The sequence below is a fragment of the Saccoglossus kowalevskii genome, chromosome 6 (assembly GCF_978046115.1).
Source record: "Saccoglossus kowalevskii chromosome 6, keSacKowa6.1, whole genome shotgun sequence".
Classification (NCBI taxonomy): domain Eukaryota; kingdom Metazoa; phylum Hemichordata; class Enteropneusta; family Harrimaniidae; genus Saccoglossus; species Saccoglossus kowalevskii.
Window position 1 is genome coordinate 673280 of NC_140646.1, and position 18780 is coordinate 692059.

An 18780-nucleotide genomic window follows, 5' to 3' on the forward strand; every position below is an offset into this window, starting at 1 on the left:
AGCGGAGCTTATCATATGAGTGATTGTCCGTCGTCGTCCGTGTCAATGTTTTACTTTTTCGACTTCTTCTTGAAAACTACAAGCCTGAATGCTTTGATACTTGGTGTATATGTACCTTGGGTAGACCTCTCTTAGATTTGTTCATTTCATGTTGATATCTTCAATTCTCTATTTTTGGTGAATATTTTTGTCATTTTTGGTAAAAAGTGATATTTTCGACTTCTTGTTAAAAACCGCAAGTCCGATTGCTTTGATATTACATATATAGGTATTACATGTGGACCTCTCTCAGATTTGTTCATTTCGTGATGATATCTTCAATTCTCTATTTTTGGTGAATATTTTTGTAATTTTTGGTAAAAAGTGATATTTTCGACTTCTTGTTAAAAACCGCAAGTTCGATTGCTTTGATATTACATATATAGGTACTACATGTGGACCTCTCTCAGATTTGTTCATTTTGTGATGATATCTTCAATTCTCTAATTTTGGTGAATATTTTTGTAATTTTTGGTAAAAAGTGATATTTTCGACTTCTTGTTAAAAACCAATAGTTCAATTGCTTTGATATTACATATAAAGATACTACATGTAGACCTTTCTCAGATTTGTTCATTTTGTGATGATATCTTCAGTTCTCTAATTTTGGTGAATATTTTTGTCATTTTTGGTAAAAAGTGATATTTTAGACTTCTTGTTGAAAACTGTAAGTCTGATTACTTTGATATTACATATATAGGTACTACTGTACATGTGGACCTCTCTCAGATTTGTTCGTTTTGTGATGATATCTTCAATTCTCTAATTAATTTATTTTGGTGAATATTTTTGTAATTTTTGGTAAAAAGTGATATTTTCGACTTCTTGTTAAAAACTGTAAGTCCGATTGCTTTGATACTATTCATATTGTTCATTTTCTAATGATGTCTTCAGTTCTTTAATTGAAATGTGCATTGCTAACAGCGGAGCTATCTCAACCGATAGGCTGCTTGTTTTGGTTCCTCATTGAGTTGTATTTTTAGGTTTTTGTGAGAGCATAATCATGGTTTAACCACAAATGTGAAAAATGATATCTCAGTTAGTTTCAGATATATTTCCTTGATATCAGTGGAGACTAGTCATTCACTACATAGAAAGAATTACATAAAAAAAAGAAATACAACATTGATGCAATAACCATAGCTAATTTGCATAGAATTAAATATTTTCAGCTCATTTGCTTAATATAAACTCACATAAAATAAAATGGGTAGGCAGGGTTACTATCGTGTATTGGTATGTAGGTCTTTTCGTTGATAGCATCCATCTGAGACATAACGAGAGAGATTTATGAATTGTGCATTGCTTATTATCTCTTACTGACATGCTTATTTGAGCACAGAGAAAAACCTGTTATGACTTGCTTATTAATTTGAATCAGTCTGCCATTTGTAGTATAGTATACAAAATGTATTTTATTTGACAAAAAATAATGCATGGAAAATACATCATCTTTGGCCAATGTATACTGCATGAGGTCATGCACAAAGTCATCATAAAAGTGTTTTCTTATTTTCAACGTGATATTGATGACAACTAATTGACATTCTTCTCATCTTCAGAAAACACATTCTTCATTCAGGTGATGCCACATTACTCTTGATACACTCAATGAAATATTGATTGACATTGCTGATAGATCCCCGAATAATACACATTGAATATGAGGTTCACGTATGTAATTTACATGCTAATTAGATGAACACTACATGATATAACTGACTACATCTTCATTAGTTTTATCTACAATCTGTCGTTTTTCATAAATATTCATCTAGAATGTCATTTTACGTTGTGTTGAATATTCAATAGATGTTGATTATCATATTATGACATGTTATCTCTAGAGACTGAAAGTCATTAATATACTTAGAGGTTCAGGTCAAATAACAAATTAAATGTAATGTTCTTCATACTTTCTGTAACATTCAGGTCTGACCCAATGAAATGGTCATCTAACTATATTTTGAGAAATGGGGGGAAAATGGTGTCTGCCATGAAAGTTGTTTGAATTCAGCTTGACTTATAAAAGTTTAAGTCAAAATAATAGTTTACATGTCTTCTTCGCCTAACTTCCATTATATGGGTTCATACCATCCGGACAGCGAAAATGAAAAAAAAAATGTTTTTTTTGGAATACAAGAGTGCGAAATATCATTGAAAATGGTCAAAATTGGCATTATTACACTGGTTTCCATGGTAATATTTCTTTGTATCTAAAAACTTGTTTTAGTGACACAAGTCATATATTATTACCTTGCCCGTACCATCAAAGAAGGAAGGAAAGGTATATTAAGGGAAAGATTTTGTCCGGCGTTGTCGTTGTTGTTGTTGTTGTCGTTGTCGTCGTCGTCGTCGTTGTCGTTGTCGTCGTTAATAATTGTTATTGTGTGCATAATAACTTTACTAATTCTATTCCAAACTTTATCAAACTTGGTCACCTTATTCATCAGTATAATGTCTTCCCTGAGTTTGAACAACAGATGTCCTGTATGAAAATATCATGCAAAAATTAAGAAAATCTGATAAAATATTTTGACTGTTTCTACTTGACTGATCACTGGTGATACACATCAAAGGTCACTGATCTCAGTGGAAATATGCATTGTTGTATGTGTTCAATGAAGCAAATGATTTATCTTGTAATAATATCCTTGGTAATGTATACCAGAATCCCATACTGGGTTTCAAAACCAACTCATGGAGAGATTGCACAGTCTGATACACATTTGCAAACCTACCAATAAAATCTTTACAGAAAACAAGATGTCAGAAAATCAATATAAGCACTCCTATGAACTGGGTGCCAAACTTTGATCAAGATCTGACGCTAATAGAAAATCTGTTTAGTTCAAAGTTATCAAATCAAAAACAATACATAAAAAATACATAAAAAGCAAAACATTTCATCCACATTTTAAAAAGAAAATTGTTCTAAATTATATGTATTCTGTATTTGACAAACAGTTCATTTGACAAATGAAAACTCGCAGGAATATGTTTCAGCTATTAGAACAGAATGATAGAGTTTTCATAATACTAGTTTAAAAACGCACTTTGAAGATTGCAGTGTTTGAAGATGTAGATTCTCAGGAGGCAACAGTACTGTTGACTTCTCCCTCCACTGGACACCAACTAACTATTTAAGTTGATTTGCATACAAAGCAGAGCTTGCAACATGATAGCTATTCATAAAGGGTGTTTTTTTTTTACTTTTCATGTAATACAAAATACTTGGACAAAAGCCAGCTAAGATTTTCTGTTATCTTGCATGTTTTATGAATCTATTCACGTCTAAATGCAGAACTTTTTTTTTTGCGATGAGGCATTTATTTTTATACTAAAATATCTGAATTAGTTTGAATAAAACTGGAAATTATGTCCCTTAAAATAATTAAACAAATAAGGCACCAATGTTTTTGTAAGATATTTACATCTTTTAAGGACATTCGGTAGACTGATTCCCCACTGTTGGTTCAACCCCAAAACTTGTTTGTATTCAAAATTAATTATGACAATGCATATTTATATTGAAACAAACTGTGATAGAGGGAATTATATTATATAACAAAGGGCAAGGTCACCAGAGTTCAACTATGTTTATTGATACAAATCCTAATATTATAGAAATATACTAAAACAATGATTTGGATAATTTATTAATAATAGTTTCCCATCATATGCAATGGGAGGTTATCTCCCATAATGCATTGAAATTTCATTACTTCATTAAAATACTTCTATCATTGCAATTGTGCAGGCCTCTTCAAAAATAAAATGTATTAGAGAATATAAATGGTATTTTTTTTATATTAAAGAAAAAAATATAAAATGTCCAGTGCTATACTGATGATAACAAAAAAATCAAGAAAAAAAAATTAGTCGCCTAATTTTTGCTTAAATGTGTATTCGAGTGCAATAATGTAACTGAGTGTGAGAAGATAGGTTAGATCACACTGTCTTTGGATTCATGTACTTTATAGGATTAAATTTCTCACTACCTTAAATTGGATTTTTTTAAATTAAATTATTGAAAAAAATGATACGGGTTTATACTGTGAATAATAACAAAATTTGTCTCATGTGTTGAAGAATGAAGTTAATTTGAATCGCAAAGCTGCACATATGAGAAATCATGAGATTTTAGATCTCAATTTTTCAAAAAGAATGGATGCAACTTCTATTAGGGATGCGGCTTCTAATACAGAAATAAATATCAACTCTATAGGTATTCTTGTAACGATAACCAGACCTCTCAAAATAGATTTTAGGTCATTTGAAGATATGTACCTTGCATATCTATGGGTATGTAATTTATACAGTGTGCAAAGTATCTTCATCTGCCTAGTAACTTTTATGCATCAAGAAAATATAATGGTTAACATAAACCTTACATTATTTATAACAAATATACATGATTTCTACTGTGAAGAAACTAGTATTTCAGCTAATTTTCTCACCACTTGAAAAAAATGAAAGTTTATACTCAACAAAAGAGGGCGCTTATCAAATCTGAGATGATAAGAGAATTGACAATGAATGGTAGTCTGAATAGATCTTGAAATGACTAGTTTTTAATATTAAATTAACTTTAATTGTTCGTTTTTCTCCCCCAATCTGCAGACCTTTGCTGTACGTCAGTTGGTAGTGACAGTGTTTGTGTGTTTATGGGGAATACGCTTATCAGCTTATCTATTGTACAGAATGATAAAAATAGGTGAAGCCCAAAGATGTCTTAATAAATGGAATAATTTATGTACTTTTCTCGGGTTTTGGACATTCCAGGTAAGTAGTTTAATTTCCATTTTTTAACTAATAGGACGCCCTCACTGAATGGAATAATTTATGTACTTTTCTCAGATTTTGAACATTCCAGGTAAGTAGTTTAATTTCCATTTTTTAACTAATAGGACGCCCTCACTGAATGGAATAATTTATGTACTTTTCTCAGATTTTGAACATTCCAGGTAAGTAGTTTAATTTCCATTTTTTAACTAATAGGACGCCCTTACCAAATGGAATAATTTATGTACTTTTCGCGGGTTTTGGACATTCCAGGTAAGTAGTTTAATTTCCATTTTTAGCTCCGCTGTCGACTTTGTCGAGCGGAGCTTATCATATGAGTGATTGTCCGTCGTTGTCCGTCGTCGTCGTCGTCGTCGTCGTCCGTTGTCGTCGTCCGTCGTCCGTGTCAATGTTTTACTTTTTCGACTTCTTCTTGAAAACTACAAGCCTAAATGCTTTGATATTACATCTATAGGTACTACATGTGGACCTCTCTCAGATTTGTTAATTTTGTAATGATATCTTTAATTCTTTAATTTTGGTGAATATTTTTGTCATTTTTGGTAAAAACTGATATTTTTGACTTCTTGATAAAAACCGCAAGTCCAATTGCTTTGATACTACATATATAGGTACTACATGTGGACCTCTCTCAGATTTGTTCATTTCGTGATGATATCTTCAATTCTCTAATTTTGGTGAATATTTTTGTCATTTTTGGTAAAAACTGATATTTTCGACTTCTTGTTAAAAACCGCAAGTGCAATTGCTTTGATATTACATATATAGGTACTACATGTGTACCTCTCTTAGGTTTGTTCATTTCATGTTGATATCTTCAATTCTCTAATTTTGGTGAATATTTTTGTCATTTTTGGTAAAAAGTGATATTTTCGACTTCTTGTTAAAAACCGCAAGTCCAATTGCTTTGATACTACATATATAGGTACTACATGTGGACCTCTCTCAGATTTGTTTATTTTGTGATGATATCTTCAATTCTCTAATTTTGGTGAATATTTTTGTCATTTTTGGTAAAAAGTGATATTTTTGACTTCTTGTTAAAAACCGCAAGTCCGATTGCTTTGATATTACATATATAGGTACTACATGTGGACCTCTCTCAGATTTGTTCATTTTGTGATGATATCTTCAATTCTCTAATTTTGGTGAATATTTTTGTCATTTTTGGTAAAAAGTGATATTTTCGACTTCTTGTTGAAAACTGTAAGTCCGATTGCTTTGATATTGCATATATAGGTACTACATGTGGACCTCTCTCAGATTTGTTCGTTTTGTGATGATATCTTCAATTCTCTAATTAATTTATTTTGGTGAATATTTTTGTAATTTTTGGTAAAAAGTGATATTTTCGACTTCTTGTTAAAAACTGTAAGTCCGATTGCTTTGATACTATTCATATTGTTCATTTTCTAATGATGTCTTCACTTCTTTAATTGAAATGTGCATTGCTAACAGCGGAGCTATCTCAGCCTATAGGCTGCTTGTTTAACTCAAAGGACGCCCTCACCAAATGGAATAATTTATGTACTTTTCTCAAATTTTGGACATTCCAGGTAAGTAGTGAATTTCCATTGCGCCCAAATGAAATAATTTATCAACTTTGAATATAATCAAAATAAATGAAATGCATATAAATAGCAGTATTTAGTGGTGTTTATACCCCATGTGCCTATAAATAATGAATAAACCTAACATGTCTAAATTTTTCCTAATGCAATGGCCACTGTTGATGACTGTTATGGGTTCTGTTCATTGAAGATAATTAATGACAAGACGAGTGACTGAACACTGACAGCATGTCTAAGACGCCATGTTTATATTCCACACTGAGGTCAGAAAGAGGCTGCATACATTAAAGGAAACATCAACCCAAACAACATAATGACCCCTGAACAAAAAGCCCCACAAATGTAGGAGAATGCAATTTACAGTTTTTTTATATCACTTTTCATTCTCTAGATATTCAACTTTTCATCAGTATTTTGTAGTCAGCCATCTTGATTTTCAAGCAAAGGATTATGGGTAAAGTATGACGACATCATAGAATCTGTTGTTAGAAATTGAGAAAATGATTTCATCTATAACTTCAAAAGTTGAACTTCAAATTGGCTGAAAGTTTAGAGATTGGTAGCATACATGTACTGGTGCCATCCATGTTTTTAAAATAGTTGTCATGGAAACAGAACTAAAAATATTTATTTTTATGTTTTTCTACCAAATTCTCAAATTTCCTTATATTGTATACAAATTACCAATGTGAGTAGGTTATATAGGTGATATATCACATGTTGACCACAAAATGGAGACACAAAAGTGTAATTTTATATTTCACGACTTAAATATCAATTTTTATTTTTTTAACGTTTTTAGCAATATCTTTACTTCATGTGTATTTGTAATATTCTAATTTCTACTACTATAATTATATACATGAGTAATATGCACAACGAAAATTTGAACTAATTTGCATCAGTATTTCTCATGTTATAGATGAAATAATTTTCTCAATTTTTGATAACAGATTCTATGATGTCATACTTTACCCATAATCCTTTGCTTGAGAATCAATATGGCTGACTACATAATAATGATATAAAGTTGAATATCTAGAGAATGAAAAGTGATATAAAAAAACTGTAAATTGCATTCTCCTACATTTGTGGACCTTTCCCTTCAGGGGGTTTCCTTTAAGTGTATAAACAAGTGGGTTATCAGTATGGACGCTGAGGGCGCCATATCTTACATAAGGCTAACTCCCTAACATCTCCCTTCTTTTATCAAGATTAAAGTTCAATGTTCACACTAGATGTTGATGCTGCATCAGGATGCTAAAAGTCATTTCTCATATGCAAAGATCTTGAACGAATCAGATAACAAATGAAATATCGAACAGGGTCAAGTAACATATATGTATAAAACAACGAATCAAATATCAAATCAAATACCGAATGGCGTCAAGTAACATATATGTATAAAACAACGAATCAAATATCGAATGTTATATCAGCATAATTGTCCGATCATTATACTACGCTAGTACTATGTATATAACTAAATCACTAATCTAAATACTAAACTTAGTGTTCATGTCATTATAAATAAATGAAATGGAAAGGAAAGGCATCATAAAGAAAGTTACTAAATCCACAGACTGGATAAGCAGTATTGTAGCTGTTCTGAAACCAAACAAGTTGAGAGTATGTCTCGATCCCAGAGATTTAAATCGAGCAATTAAACGTCCCAAGTATCAGATGCCAACGCTAGACGAAATTCTACCTAAGTTATCCGATGCCAAAGTATTCTTGATTCTAGATGCTAAAGATGGTTTCCATCAGGTCAAACTGGATGAACAAAGCTCCTACCTGACAACGTTCTGGACACCTTTTGGCAGGTACAGATGCCATTTGGCATTTCATCAGCTTCGGAAGAATTCCAACGCCGCCTTCATGACGCATTGGATGATATTCCTGGTATTGAAGTCATTGCAGATGACATACTTGTGTTTGGATGTGGAGACACTCCTCAACAATACATGGAAGACCATGACAAAAAGCTAAGAAGTCTACTGCAGAGAGCGAGAGAGGTTAACTTGAAATTGAACAAAAAGAAGCTAAGATTATCACTCAAAGAAGTACCATTTATGGGAGAGCTGATTAGCACTGATGGACTCAGACCAGATCCTCAGAAAATACAGGCGATACAGAATATGCCCAGACCAGATGGCAAGAAAGCAGTACAACGTTTACTTAGATGCGTCAACTACTTAGCTAGATATTTACCCAAACTAGCAGAAATCAGCGAACCGTTAAGTCGACTGAGAGAAGACAAAGCTGTATTTGTATGGGAATCACAGCAAGAAGAATCGTTCAGTCAAATAAAGCATCTTATCACCCATGCACCAATTCTGAAATACTACGAAGTAAATGACGAGGTAACCATACAATGCGATGCTTCAGAAAAAGGATTAGGTGCCACACTTCTTCAAAACGGACAACCTGTGACATTTGCGTCACGATCGTTGTCTCCCACTGAGCAAAACTATGCCCAAATATAGAAAGAATGTTTAGCAATCGTTTTCGCATGTGAACGATTTAATCAATACATACATGGAAGAGAAGAAATCACCATAGATTCAGATCACAAACCGCTTGTACCTATCTTCAATAAACCGATACACCGAGCACCAAAACGCTTACAGCGCATGATGCTACGTCTTCAAAAGTACAACATCAAAGTACAATATAAACCCGGCAACCAGATGCACATTGCTGATATGCTCAGCAGAGCATACTTAACAGAGAAGAGTACTAGCTCCAACATGCCAGAATATCAGTTATTTCAGCTGAAAATAGAAGACAAGTTGTTTCAAGAAATATAGTCCATTAACCAAGCTCAATACCAATGCGTTAGTGATCCTACTCATCAGCAAATTCAAAAGCTAACACAAACAGATACAACTCTACAATCCTTAATGACAACAATATTAGCTGGATGGCCAGACAACAGAGATGATGTTCCAATATGTGCAAGAGACTATTGGACATACAGAGAAGAAATCACAGTACACAATGGTGTTCTATACAAAGGAAATCAAATCATAATTCCAAAACAATTGAGACCACAAATGCTCAATAGAATTCATTCAAGTCACTTAGGTGCTGAAGCATGTATACGGCGAGCACGCGACGTACTATTTTGGCCCGGAATGACAGCGGAAATAAAGGACATAATCACCCAATGTAGTCCTTGCAACGAATTCCTCAGTAAACAACAAAAAGAACCTTTGATGTCATACGAGATCCCATCACGACTATGGAAAATGATTGGACAAGATTTGTTTACATACAACAAAACTGACTACCTAATTACTGTTGATTACTACAGTGATTACTGGGAACTTGACAAATTAGATACATCATCAACTATAGTTAACTGTACTTAATCACACTTTGCCAGACATGGCATTCCAGAGAATGTAATTTCAGACAACAGACCGCAATTTATATCCAATGAGTATGAAACCTTCGCACGCGAATTGGAATTCGAACATATAACCTGCTCATTGCACCACAGTCAAAGCAACGGGAAAGTTGAGTCAGCTGTCAAGATATCAAAAAAGATCTTCAAGAAAACAAAGACAAGAAAGACTTACAGCTAGCAATTTTAGACTGGCGAAATACACCCAGCACTGATGGCAGCATCCCACTACAGAAATTAATTTCACGTAGAGCCCAGCCCGCACACTATTACCAACTCCAGTATTACTTCAACCACAAGTTATCCAAGGTGTAGCAGAAAACATCAAACTTAGAAAACAGAAGTCCAAATTTCATTATGACAAAAGTGCTAAAGAACTACCAGAGCTAAATATAGGTCAACAAGTTAGATTACAACCTACAAACCCCAGAGAGCCATGGAGAAAAGCCTCATGTGTCAACAAAGTGGGTCCACGTTCATATATATTGCAAACAGAAGATGGAAGGATGTATAGACGGAATCGTAAATTCATACGTGAAACGGCAGAACTATCTAGTCAACCACCGACTAATCGACCGTCTCAACTAGCAAGTCAGCCTGAATACACTGCGTCACCAACTCAACAGTCAACACCAGCAGTGAGTAATGATAAGCCAGATCATACATCTACGCAATCAATTCCAGAGATTCCAGTGACAGAGACCTCACTGAGTCAAACAACAAGATCAACTCGAACCAGAAGCAACATTAAATCGTATAACATTCAATATTTGATTCGTTGTTTTATACATATATGTTACTTGACGCCATTCGGTATTTGATTCAATATTTGATTCGTTGTTTTATACATATATTTTTATTTTTTTTATTTTTTATTAGACGCATAAAATCCTTAGAAAAGGATAAAAAGGGTCTTACAGAAAGAAATTAAAAAAAAAACTACAATCTAAAGAAGAAAACAAAAAATAAAAACTTTTCTAAAAAAAAAATAAAACAAGTCAAAAACAAAAAAAGACAATTTGCAGCCAATGGTGAATACAGAATATAGAATGAACACAAAATGTGGCCTAATACACTGATAGTTGTTGCTGTTTTGTTCCATAGCTGTTTTTTAAGAAGACAGCTAAGGCTAGTGCTAGAGTATGGTTTGCCATAATCAAAATAAATTTATTCTGACTATTTTCTTTATCAAAATTTGGAATTTTATTTTGTGCAGTCAGGAATAATTTGTCCCTATGGTGACTGTAAGCTGGACATTTCATTACAAAATGTTGCTCATCCTCAACTACATTTTGGCTGCACATATCACATGTTCTTTTATCCAGCGGCACATTATTATGTCTGCCTTTCTCAATTTTAAGTTATATGTTACTTGACGCCATTCGGTATTTGATTTGATATTTGATTCGTTGTTTTATACATATATATTACTTGACCCTGTTCGATATTTCATTCGTTATCTGATTCGTTCAAGATCTTTGCATATGAGAAATGACTTTTAGCATCCTGATGCAGCATCAACATCTAGTGTGAACATTGAACTTTAATCTTGATAAAAGAAGGGAGATGTTAGGGAGTTAGCCTTATGTAAGATATGGCGCCCTCAGCGTCCATACTGATAACCCACTTGTTTATACACTTAATGTATACAGCCTCTTTCTGATCTCAGTGTGGCGTCTTAGATATGCTGTCTTGTCATTAATTATCTTCAATGAACAGAACCCATAACAATAACATGTGTAGACATCATGTGTGTTAATAACAGAGGCTGAATACAATAGGGCTTCATATAAGTATATACATCACTACCTGGTGAATGCTACAATTGACCAATCACATTGCTGGGATATACCCACCTGTGAATTCATTTACATAACGAATAGATAGCAAATATTCTAATCTACGAAGCGCATATATTCACTTTCCTTTGGTTTTGGACATCCCAGTTAAGTAGTGAATTTCCACTTTTGGGCTCAAAAATGCACCATTACCTCATTAAATTTGTTGTTTCAGGCTATCTGGGTTTATGTCGTGAGCCTTTCTGTCATATTTATCAACTCGCCAAGGTCAGATACAAACGAGCATTTTTCAGTCACCGATTACATGGGAAGTGTTTGCTTCGGTATCGGCTTACTGCTTGAAGCTGCAGCTGACCATCAAAAATTCACCTTTCGTCGGCTAGAGGAAAACGACGGCAAATGGTGTGACACAGGTAACAATTTATTTTAAATTCAGCCCATCAAAGAACAATACTATTAAAATATTTCAGGTCAGTGTATGTGCACACAACCCCAAAAAAATGAGCCAATCTTTTTATTTTATACTTATTTTGTCACTGCATGCACAGTACCCCCCCCCCCCTCTGCTGACAAATTAAATAAATCTGGAAAAAATGTTTGAGTAAATATTTTAGCCAAAAAAAAAATCACATCACCATCCTATTTTTAAACTTTTTTTTTGTGAGGCCTAATATTTCTCAAAAATGATGTGATATATATATATAGTCTGTATTCTGAAAACAAAATATTTGAATATTGATATTTATGAAATACAAAATAATTTATATTATTTACTTGGCCATACAACATGTAGTTACTGGTAATCAAATGAGTTTACCTAAAGTAATAATTATTTATTTGTTCTCTACAGGTTTATGGAACTTATCGAGACATCCTAACTACTTTGGTGAGATTCTAGTGTGGTGGGGTATTTTTATCATGAGTACTAATGTACTGCAGGGAGCACAGTGGACTGCAGTATTGAGTCCAATCTTTGTCACTTTTATGCTTTTGTTTCTCAGTGGTATACCTTTATTAGAGAAGAATGCAGATGCAAGATATGGCAGGTATAGGCATAGCCATTAATCAGATTTATTACTCTTATTGCTCTGTTGCATATGTAAATCATTGCATATGTTTCAATGATCTCTGATATCTATCAAACAAATGTACTGTATTAGTATGTATGAACCTCAATAACAGATTTGTGTATTTGTGGTCAAACTAAGTAGTATTTTAATAATCCAGGATACTAGAAAGGTAATTTGGGTCTATGTGTGCTTCTACTGGAGATGCACTTCTAATCTGACTATAAGACATTGTAGAAACATTGAGATTGATCATATTATGAAAAGTCAAAGTCATCAAACAAGATATGTTTTTGCATTTTTGGAGGTTGTCAGTCAATAAAATCACAATTATATGAGGACAATGTAATCGCTGATAGAAAATTTGGGTCTGTATTGTTATGTTATTTGTAAACAATTTTTGACTCCCGTGTGCGAAGCACAAAAAGGGAGTCTTTGCAGTTAGTGTATCTGTGTGTGTGTGTGTCTGTTCCACTGATATCTCAAGAACCATACATTGATTTTTGATGAAACTTGGTGCATAGATGTTCTGGGCCAATGCGCAGATTTGATTAGGTTTTGGTAAAAATCCATGCATATTGATTACCTAATTTGCATGATAATTAGCTGATTTTTAGCTGTTACATGACTGTTCCACTGATATCTAAAGAACCACTCATTGGATTTTTATGAAACTTGGCACATAGATGCTCCAAACTAATGCACAGATTTGATTAGTTTTGGGTAAAAATCTGTGCAATATTAATTACCTAATTTGTATAATGATTAATCAATTTTCTGCTTTTCCACTGATATCTCAAGTACTAATCATCACATTTCAATAAAGCTTGGTATATAGATGTCATAGCACACTGCACAAACCTGATAGTTTTTAGGGTAATATCAGTACATATTAATTACCTAATTTGCATAATTAATTAATTTTCAGCTTTTGATATTTCAAGTAGTAATCATCACATTTCAATGAAACTTGGTACATAGATATCATAGGACACTGCACAGACCTGATAGTTTTTAGGGTAGTATCAGTTGATATTAATTACCTAATTTGCATAATTAATTAAATTTCAGCTTTTGATATTTCAAGTAGTAATCATCACATTTCAATGACACTTGGTACTTAAGATTTTAATGAAACTTTTAAAGAGAACTATGCAGAGACCCAATTAGTTTTTGGTAAATATTTATGCTTATTAATAACCTAATTAACATAATTAATTAACACTGATATCTCAATTACTGATCATCACATTTGAATAAAATTTCGTACATTAATGCTCTAGGACAATAGACAGGCCTGATTAATTTTGGGTTAAAATTTGTTCATATTAATTCTCTAGTTAGCATAATAATTCATAATTTTTTTTGTTCTGTTCATATTAGTTACCTGATTTACATAATTAGTTTTCAGCTTTTCCATCAATATCTCTTGTACATGTAATTTTTAATTAATTTTTAATGTGTCTTCAATACTCTCAGCCCACGAAAGTTCTTTCTAAGCTTTCTTTGATTAAAGACTGTTGCAATAGAACATTTGAAAGTTAACAAGATGTCATCTTGCTGACTTCACTTTTAATATTGGTTCTGTGAAATACTAGTATCTAGTTTGACAATTATTTTGGTTGTCAATATCAATTATTATTACAAGTATATCAATAATAATCACTTCTGTCACTGCAAAGTGACCAACACTGGCAATTACCGCCTTCCAGTGCCCCGCTAGATTGAAGATTGTTGCAGCCAAAGTGGTTCCCAAATGACATGTATGAGTAATAAAATAAATCATTGTTAATTATATTATGCTTAGCCATTTATCAATGAATTTATTCATGAATTGGGGAATAAATAACAGAAGCTCTGATTTCAGTATTACCAGTATACTCACTGTAAATACCAGTATACTCACTGTAAATACCAGTATACTCACTGTAAATACCAGTATACTCACTGTAAATACCAGTATACTCACTGTAAATACCAGTATACTCACTGTAAATACCAGTATACTCACTGTAAATACCAGTATACTCACTGTAAATACCAGTATACTCACTGTAAATACCAGTATACTCACTGTAAATACCAGTATACTCACTGTAAATACCAGTATACTCACTGTAAATACCAGTATACTCACTGTAAATACCAGTATACTCACTGTAAATACCAGTATACTCACTGTAAATACCAGTATACTCACTGTAAATACCAGTATACTCACTGTAAATACCAGTATACTCACTGTAAATACCAGTATACTCACTGTAAATACCAGTATACTCACTGTAAATACCAGTATACTCACTGTAAATACCAGTATACTCACTGTAAATACCAGTATCTGAAAGTGTGGAAACAATGATTTTTATTTCTATTTGGTAATTTGTTGCACCAGTATATACAAACTATTTACTGACCTTCAGAAACAGAGTGTCCTATTAATGTATGTGTGACATATTATATGTGATTAAAGAATAAGTACTTTTTATTGCAGACAAGATTCATACATACAGTACAAGGCAAGGACGAGTCCACTGGTGCCGCTCCCCACAGGAATATATAGCAAATTACCACATTCCTTGAAATGCTTTTGTTGTTGTGAGTTCCCGTTCTACAATTCTACCAAGAAGACTGTTAGCAATGAGATGGAAAGTGTGGTTGTGGAACCCTGTGAAAACACAACCATCAATGCATAATTATTTTGTACAAAGTAAATGGCACTGTATCAAGATTTGGCCTTCCATGCATCACATCACATCACCAAAATGGAATTTTTTCCATGTGCGCATCAAATCGCACCATCATAATGGGATTTTTTTATGTATGCATCAAATCCCACCATCATAATGGGATTTCTCCATGTGCGCATCAAATCCCACCATCATAATGGGATTTCTCCATGTGCGCATCAAATCGCACCATTATAATGGGATTTCTCCATGTACGCATCAAATCCCACCATCATAATGGGATTTCTCCATGTGTGCATCACATCGCACCATCATAATGGGATTTTGCCATGTACGCATCAAATCCCACCATCATAATGGGATTTTGCCATGTATGCATCAAATCCCACCATCATAATGGGATTTCTCCATGTACGCATCAAATAGTACCATCATAATGGGATTTCTCCATGTGCGCATCAAATCCCACCATCATAATGGGATTTCTCCATGTGCGCATCAAATCGCACCATTATAATGGGATTTCTCCATGTACGCATCAAATCCCACCATCATAATGGGATTTCTCCATGTGTGCATCACATCGCACCATCATAATGGGATTTTGCCATGTACGCATCAAATCCCACCATCATAATGGGATTTTGCCATGTATGCATCAAATCCCACCATCATAATGGGATTTCTCCATGTACGCATCAAATAGTACCATCATAATGGGATTTCTCCATGTGCGCATCAAATCCCACCATCATAATGGGATTTCTCCATGTGCGCATCAAATCGCACCATTATAATGGGATTTCTCCATGTACGCATCAAATCCCACCATCATAATGGGATTTCTCCATGTGCGCATCAAATCCCACCATTATAATGGGATTTCTCCATGTGCGCATCCAATTGCAGCATCATAATGGGATTTCTCCATGTGCGCATCAAATCCCACCATCATAATGGGATTTCTCCATGTGCGCATCAAATCCCACCATCATAATGGGATTTCTCCATGTGCGCATCAAATCGCACCATTATAATGGGATTTCTCCATGTGCGCATCACATCGCACCATCATAATGGGATTTTGCCATGTGCACATCAAATCGCACCATCATAATGGGATTTTGCCATGTATGCATCACATCGCACCATCATAATGGGATTTTGCCATGTGCACATCACATCACACCATCATAATGGAATTTTGCCATGTACGCATCAAATCCCACCATCATAATGGGATTTCTCCATGTGCGCATCAAATCGCACCATTATAATGGGATTTCTCCATGTGCACATCACATCACACCATCATAATGGGATTTTGCCATGTGCACATCACATCACACCATCATAATGGGATTTTGCCATGTATGCATCACATCACACCATCATAATGGGATTTTGCCATGTGCACATCACATCACACCATCATAATGGGATTTTGCCATGTACGCATCAAATCCCACCATCATAATGGGATTTCTCCATGTGCGCATCAAATCGCACCATTATAATGGGATTTCTCCATGTGCACATCACATCACACCATCATAATGGGATTTTGCCATGTGCACATCACATCACACCATCATATTGGGATTTTGCCATGTACGCATCAAATCCCACCATCATAATGGGATTTCTCCATGTGCGCATCAAATCGCCCCATTATAATGGGATTTCTCCATGTGCACATCACATCACACCATCATAATGGGATTTTGCCATGTGCACATCACATCACACCATCATATTGGGATTTTGCCGTGTATGCATCACATCGCACCATCATAATGGGATTTTGCCATGTGCGCATGCAATTGCAGCATCATAATGGGATTTCTTCATGTGCGCATCAAATTGCACCATCAGGATGGGATTGCACATCAAATCCCACCATCATAATGGGATTTTGCCATGTGCGCATCAAATCGCACCATTATAATGGGATTTCTCCATGTGCGCATCAAATAGTACCATCATAATGGGATTTCTCCATGTGCGCATCAAATTGCACCATCATAATGGGATTGCACATCAAATCCCACCATCATAATGGGATTTCTCCATGTGTGCATCAAATCCCACCATTATAATGGGATTTCTCCATGTGCGCATCAAATCCCACCATCATAATGGGATTTCTCCATGTGCGCATCACATCGCACCATCATAATGGGATTTTGCCATGTGCATATCAAATCACACCATCATAATGGGATTTTGCCATGTATGCATCACATCGCACCATCATAATGGGATTTTGCCATGTGCACATCACATCACACCATCATATTGGGATTTTGCCGTGTATGCATCACATCACACCATCATAATGGGATTTTGCCATGTGCGCATCCAATTGCAGCATCATAATGGGATTTCTCCATGTGCGCATCAAATCCCACCATCATAATGGGATTTTGCCATGTGCGCATCAAATCGCACCATCATAATGGGATTTTGCCATGTATGCATCACATCGCACAATCATAATGGGATTTTGCCATGTATGCATCACATCGCACCATGATAATCGGGTTTCTCCATGTGCGCATCAAATAGCACCATCATAATGGGATTTCTCTATGTGCGCATCAAATCACACCATCATAATGGGATTTTGCCATGTACGCATCAAATAGCACCATCATAATGGGATTTTGCCATGTACGCATCACATCGCACCATCATAATGGGATTTTGCCATGTATGCATCACATCGCACCATGATAATCGGGTTTCTCCATGTGCGCATCAAATCGCACCATCATAATGGGATTTTGCCATGTACGCATCAAATAGCACCATCATAATGGGATTTTGCCATGTACGCATCACATCGCACCATCATAATGGGATTTTGCCATGTATGCATCACATCGCACCATGATAATCGGGTTTCTCCATGTGCGCATCAAATCGCACCATCATAATGGGATTTTGCCATGTACGCATCAAATAGCACCATCATAATGGGATTTTGCCAAGTACGCATCACATCGCACCATCATTATGGGATTTTGCCATGTATGCATCACATCGCACCATCATAATCGGGTTTCTCCATGTGTGCATCACATCGCACCATCATAATGGGATTTCTTCATGTGCGCATCAAATAGCACCATCATAATGGGATTTTGCCATGTGCGCATCAAATCGCACCATCATAATGGGATTTTGCCATGTATGCATCAAATCGCACCATCATAATGGGATTTTGTCATGTACGCATCACATCGCACCATCATAATGGGATTTTGCCATGTACGCATCAAATCGCACCATCATAATGGGATTTTGTCATGTACGCATCACATCGCACCATCATTATGGGATTTTGCCATGTATGCATCACATCGCACCATCATCGGGTTTCTCCATGTGCGCATC

General features: G+C 34.7%; 1 protein-coding gene and 1 long non-coding RNA gene across 2 annotated transcripts in view; one reads left to right on the forward strand and one right to left on the reverse strand.

The window, feature by feature from the left end:
* Positions 1-18780, forward strand: part of LOC100366964 (uncharacterized) — a 58654-nt gene that overhangs the window by 34184 nt on the left and 5690 nt on the right. The window contains exons 4-7 of the mRNA XM_085499935.1: positions 4663-4824; positions 11839-12037; positions 12475-12670; positions 15186-15289. Coding sequence (XP_085356061.1) covers positions 4663-4824; positions 11839-12037; positions 12475-12670; positions 15186-15289 — 661 coding nt within the window. The remainder of the gene's footprint in view (positions 1-4662; positions 4825-11838; positions 12038-12474; positions 12671-15185; positions 15290-18780) is intronic.
* The window catches only part of LOC146741308 (uncharacterized), a 109037-nt gene that overhangs the window by 17076 nt on the left and 73181 nt on the right, over positions 1-18780 (reverse strand). The window lies entirely within an intron of this gene.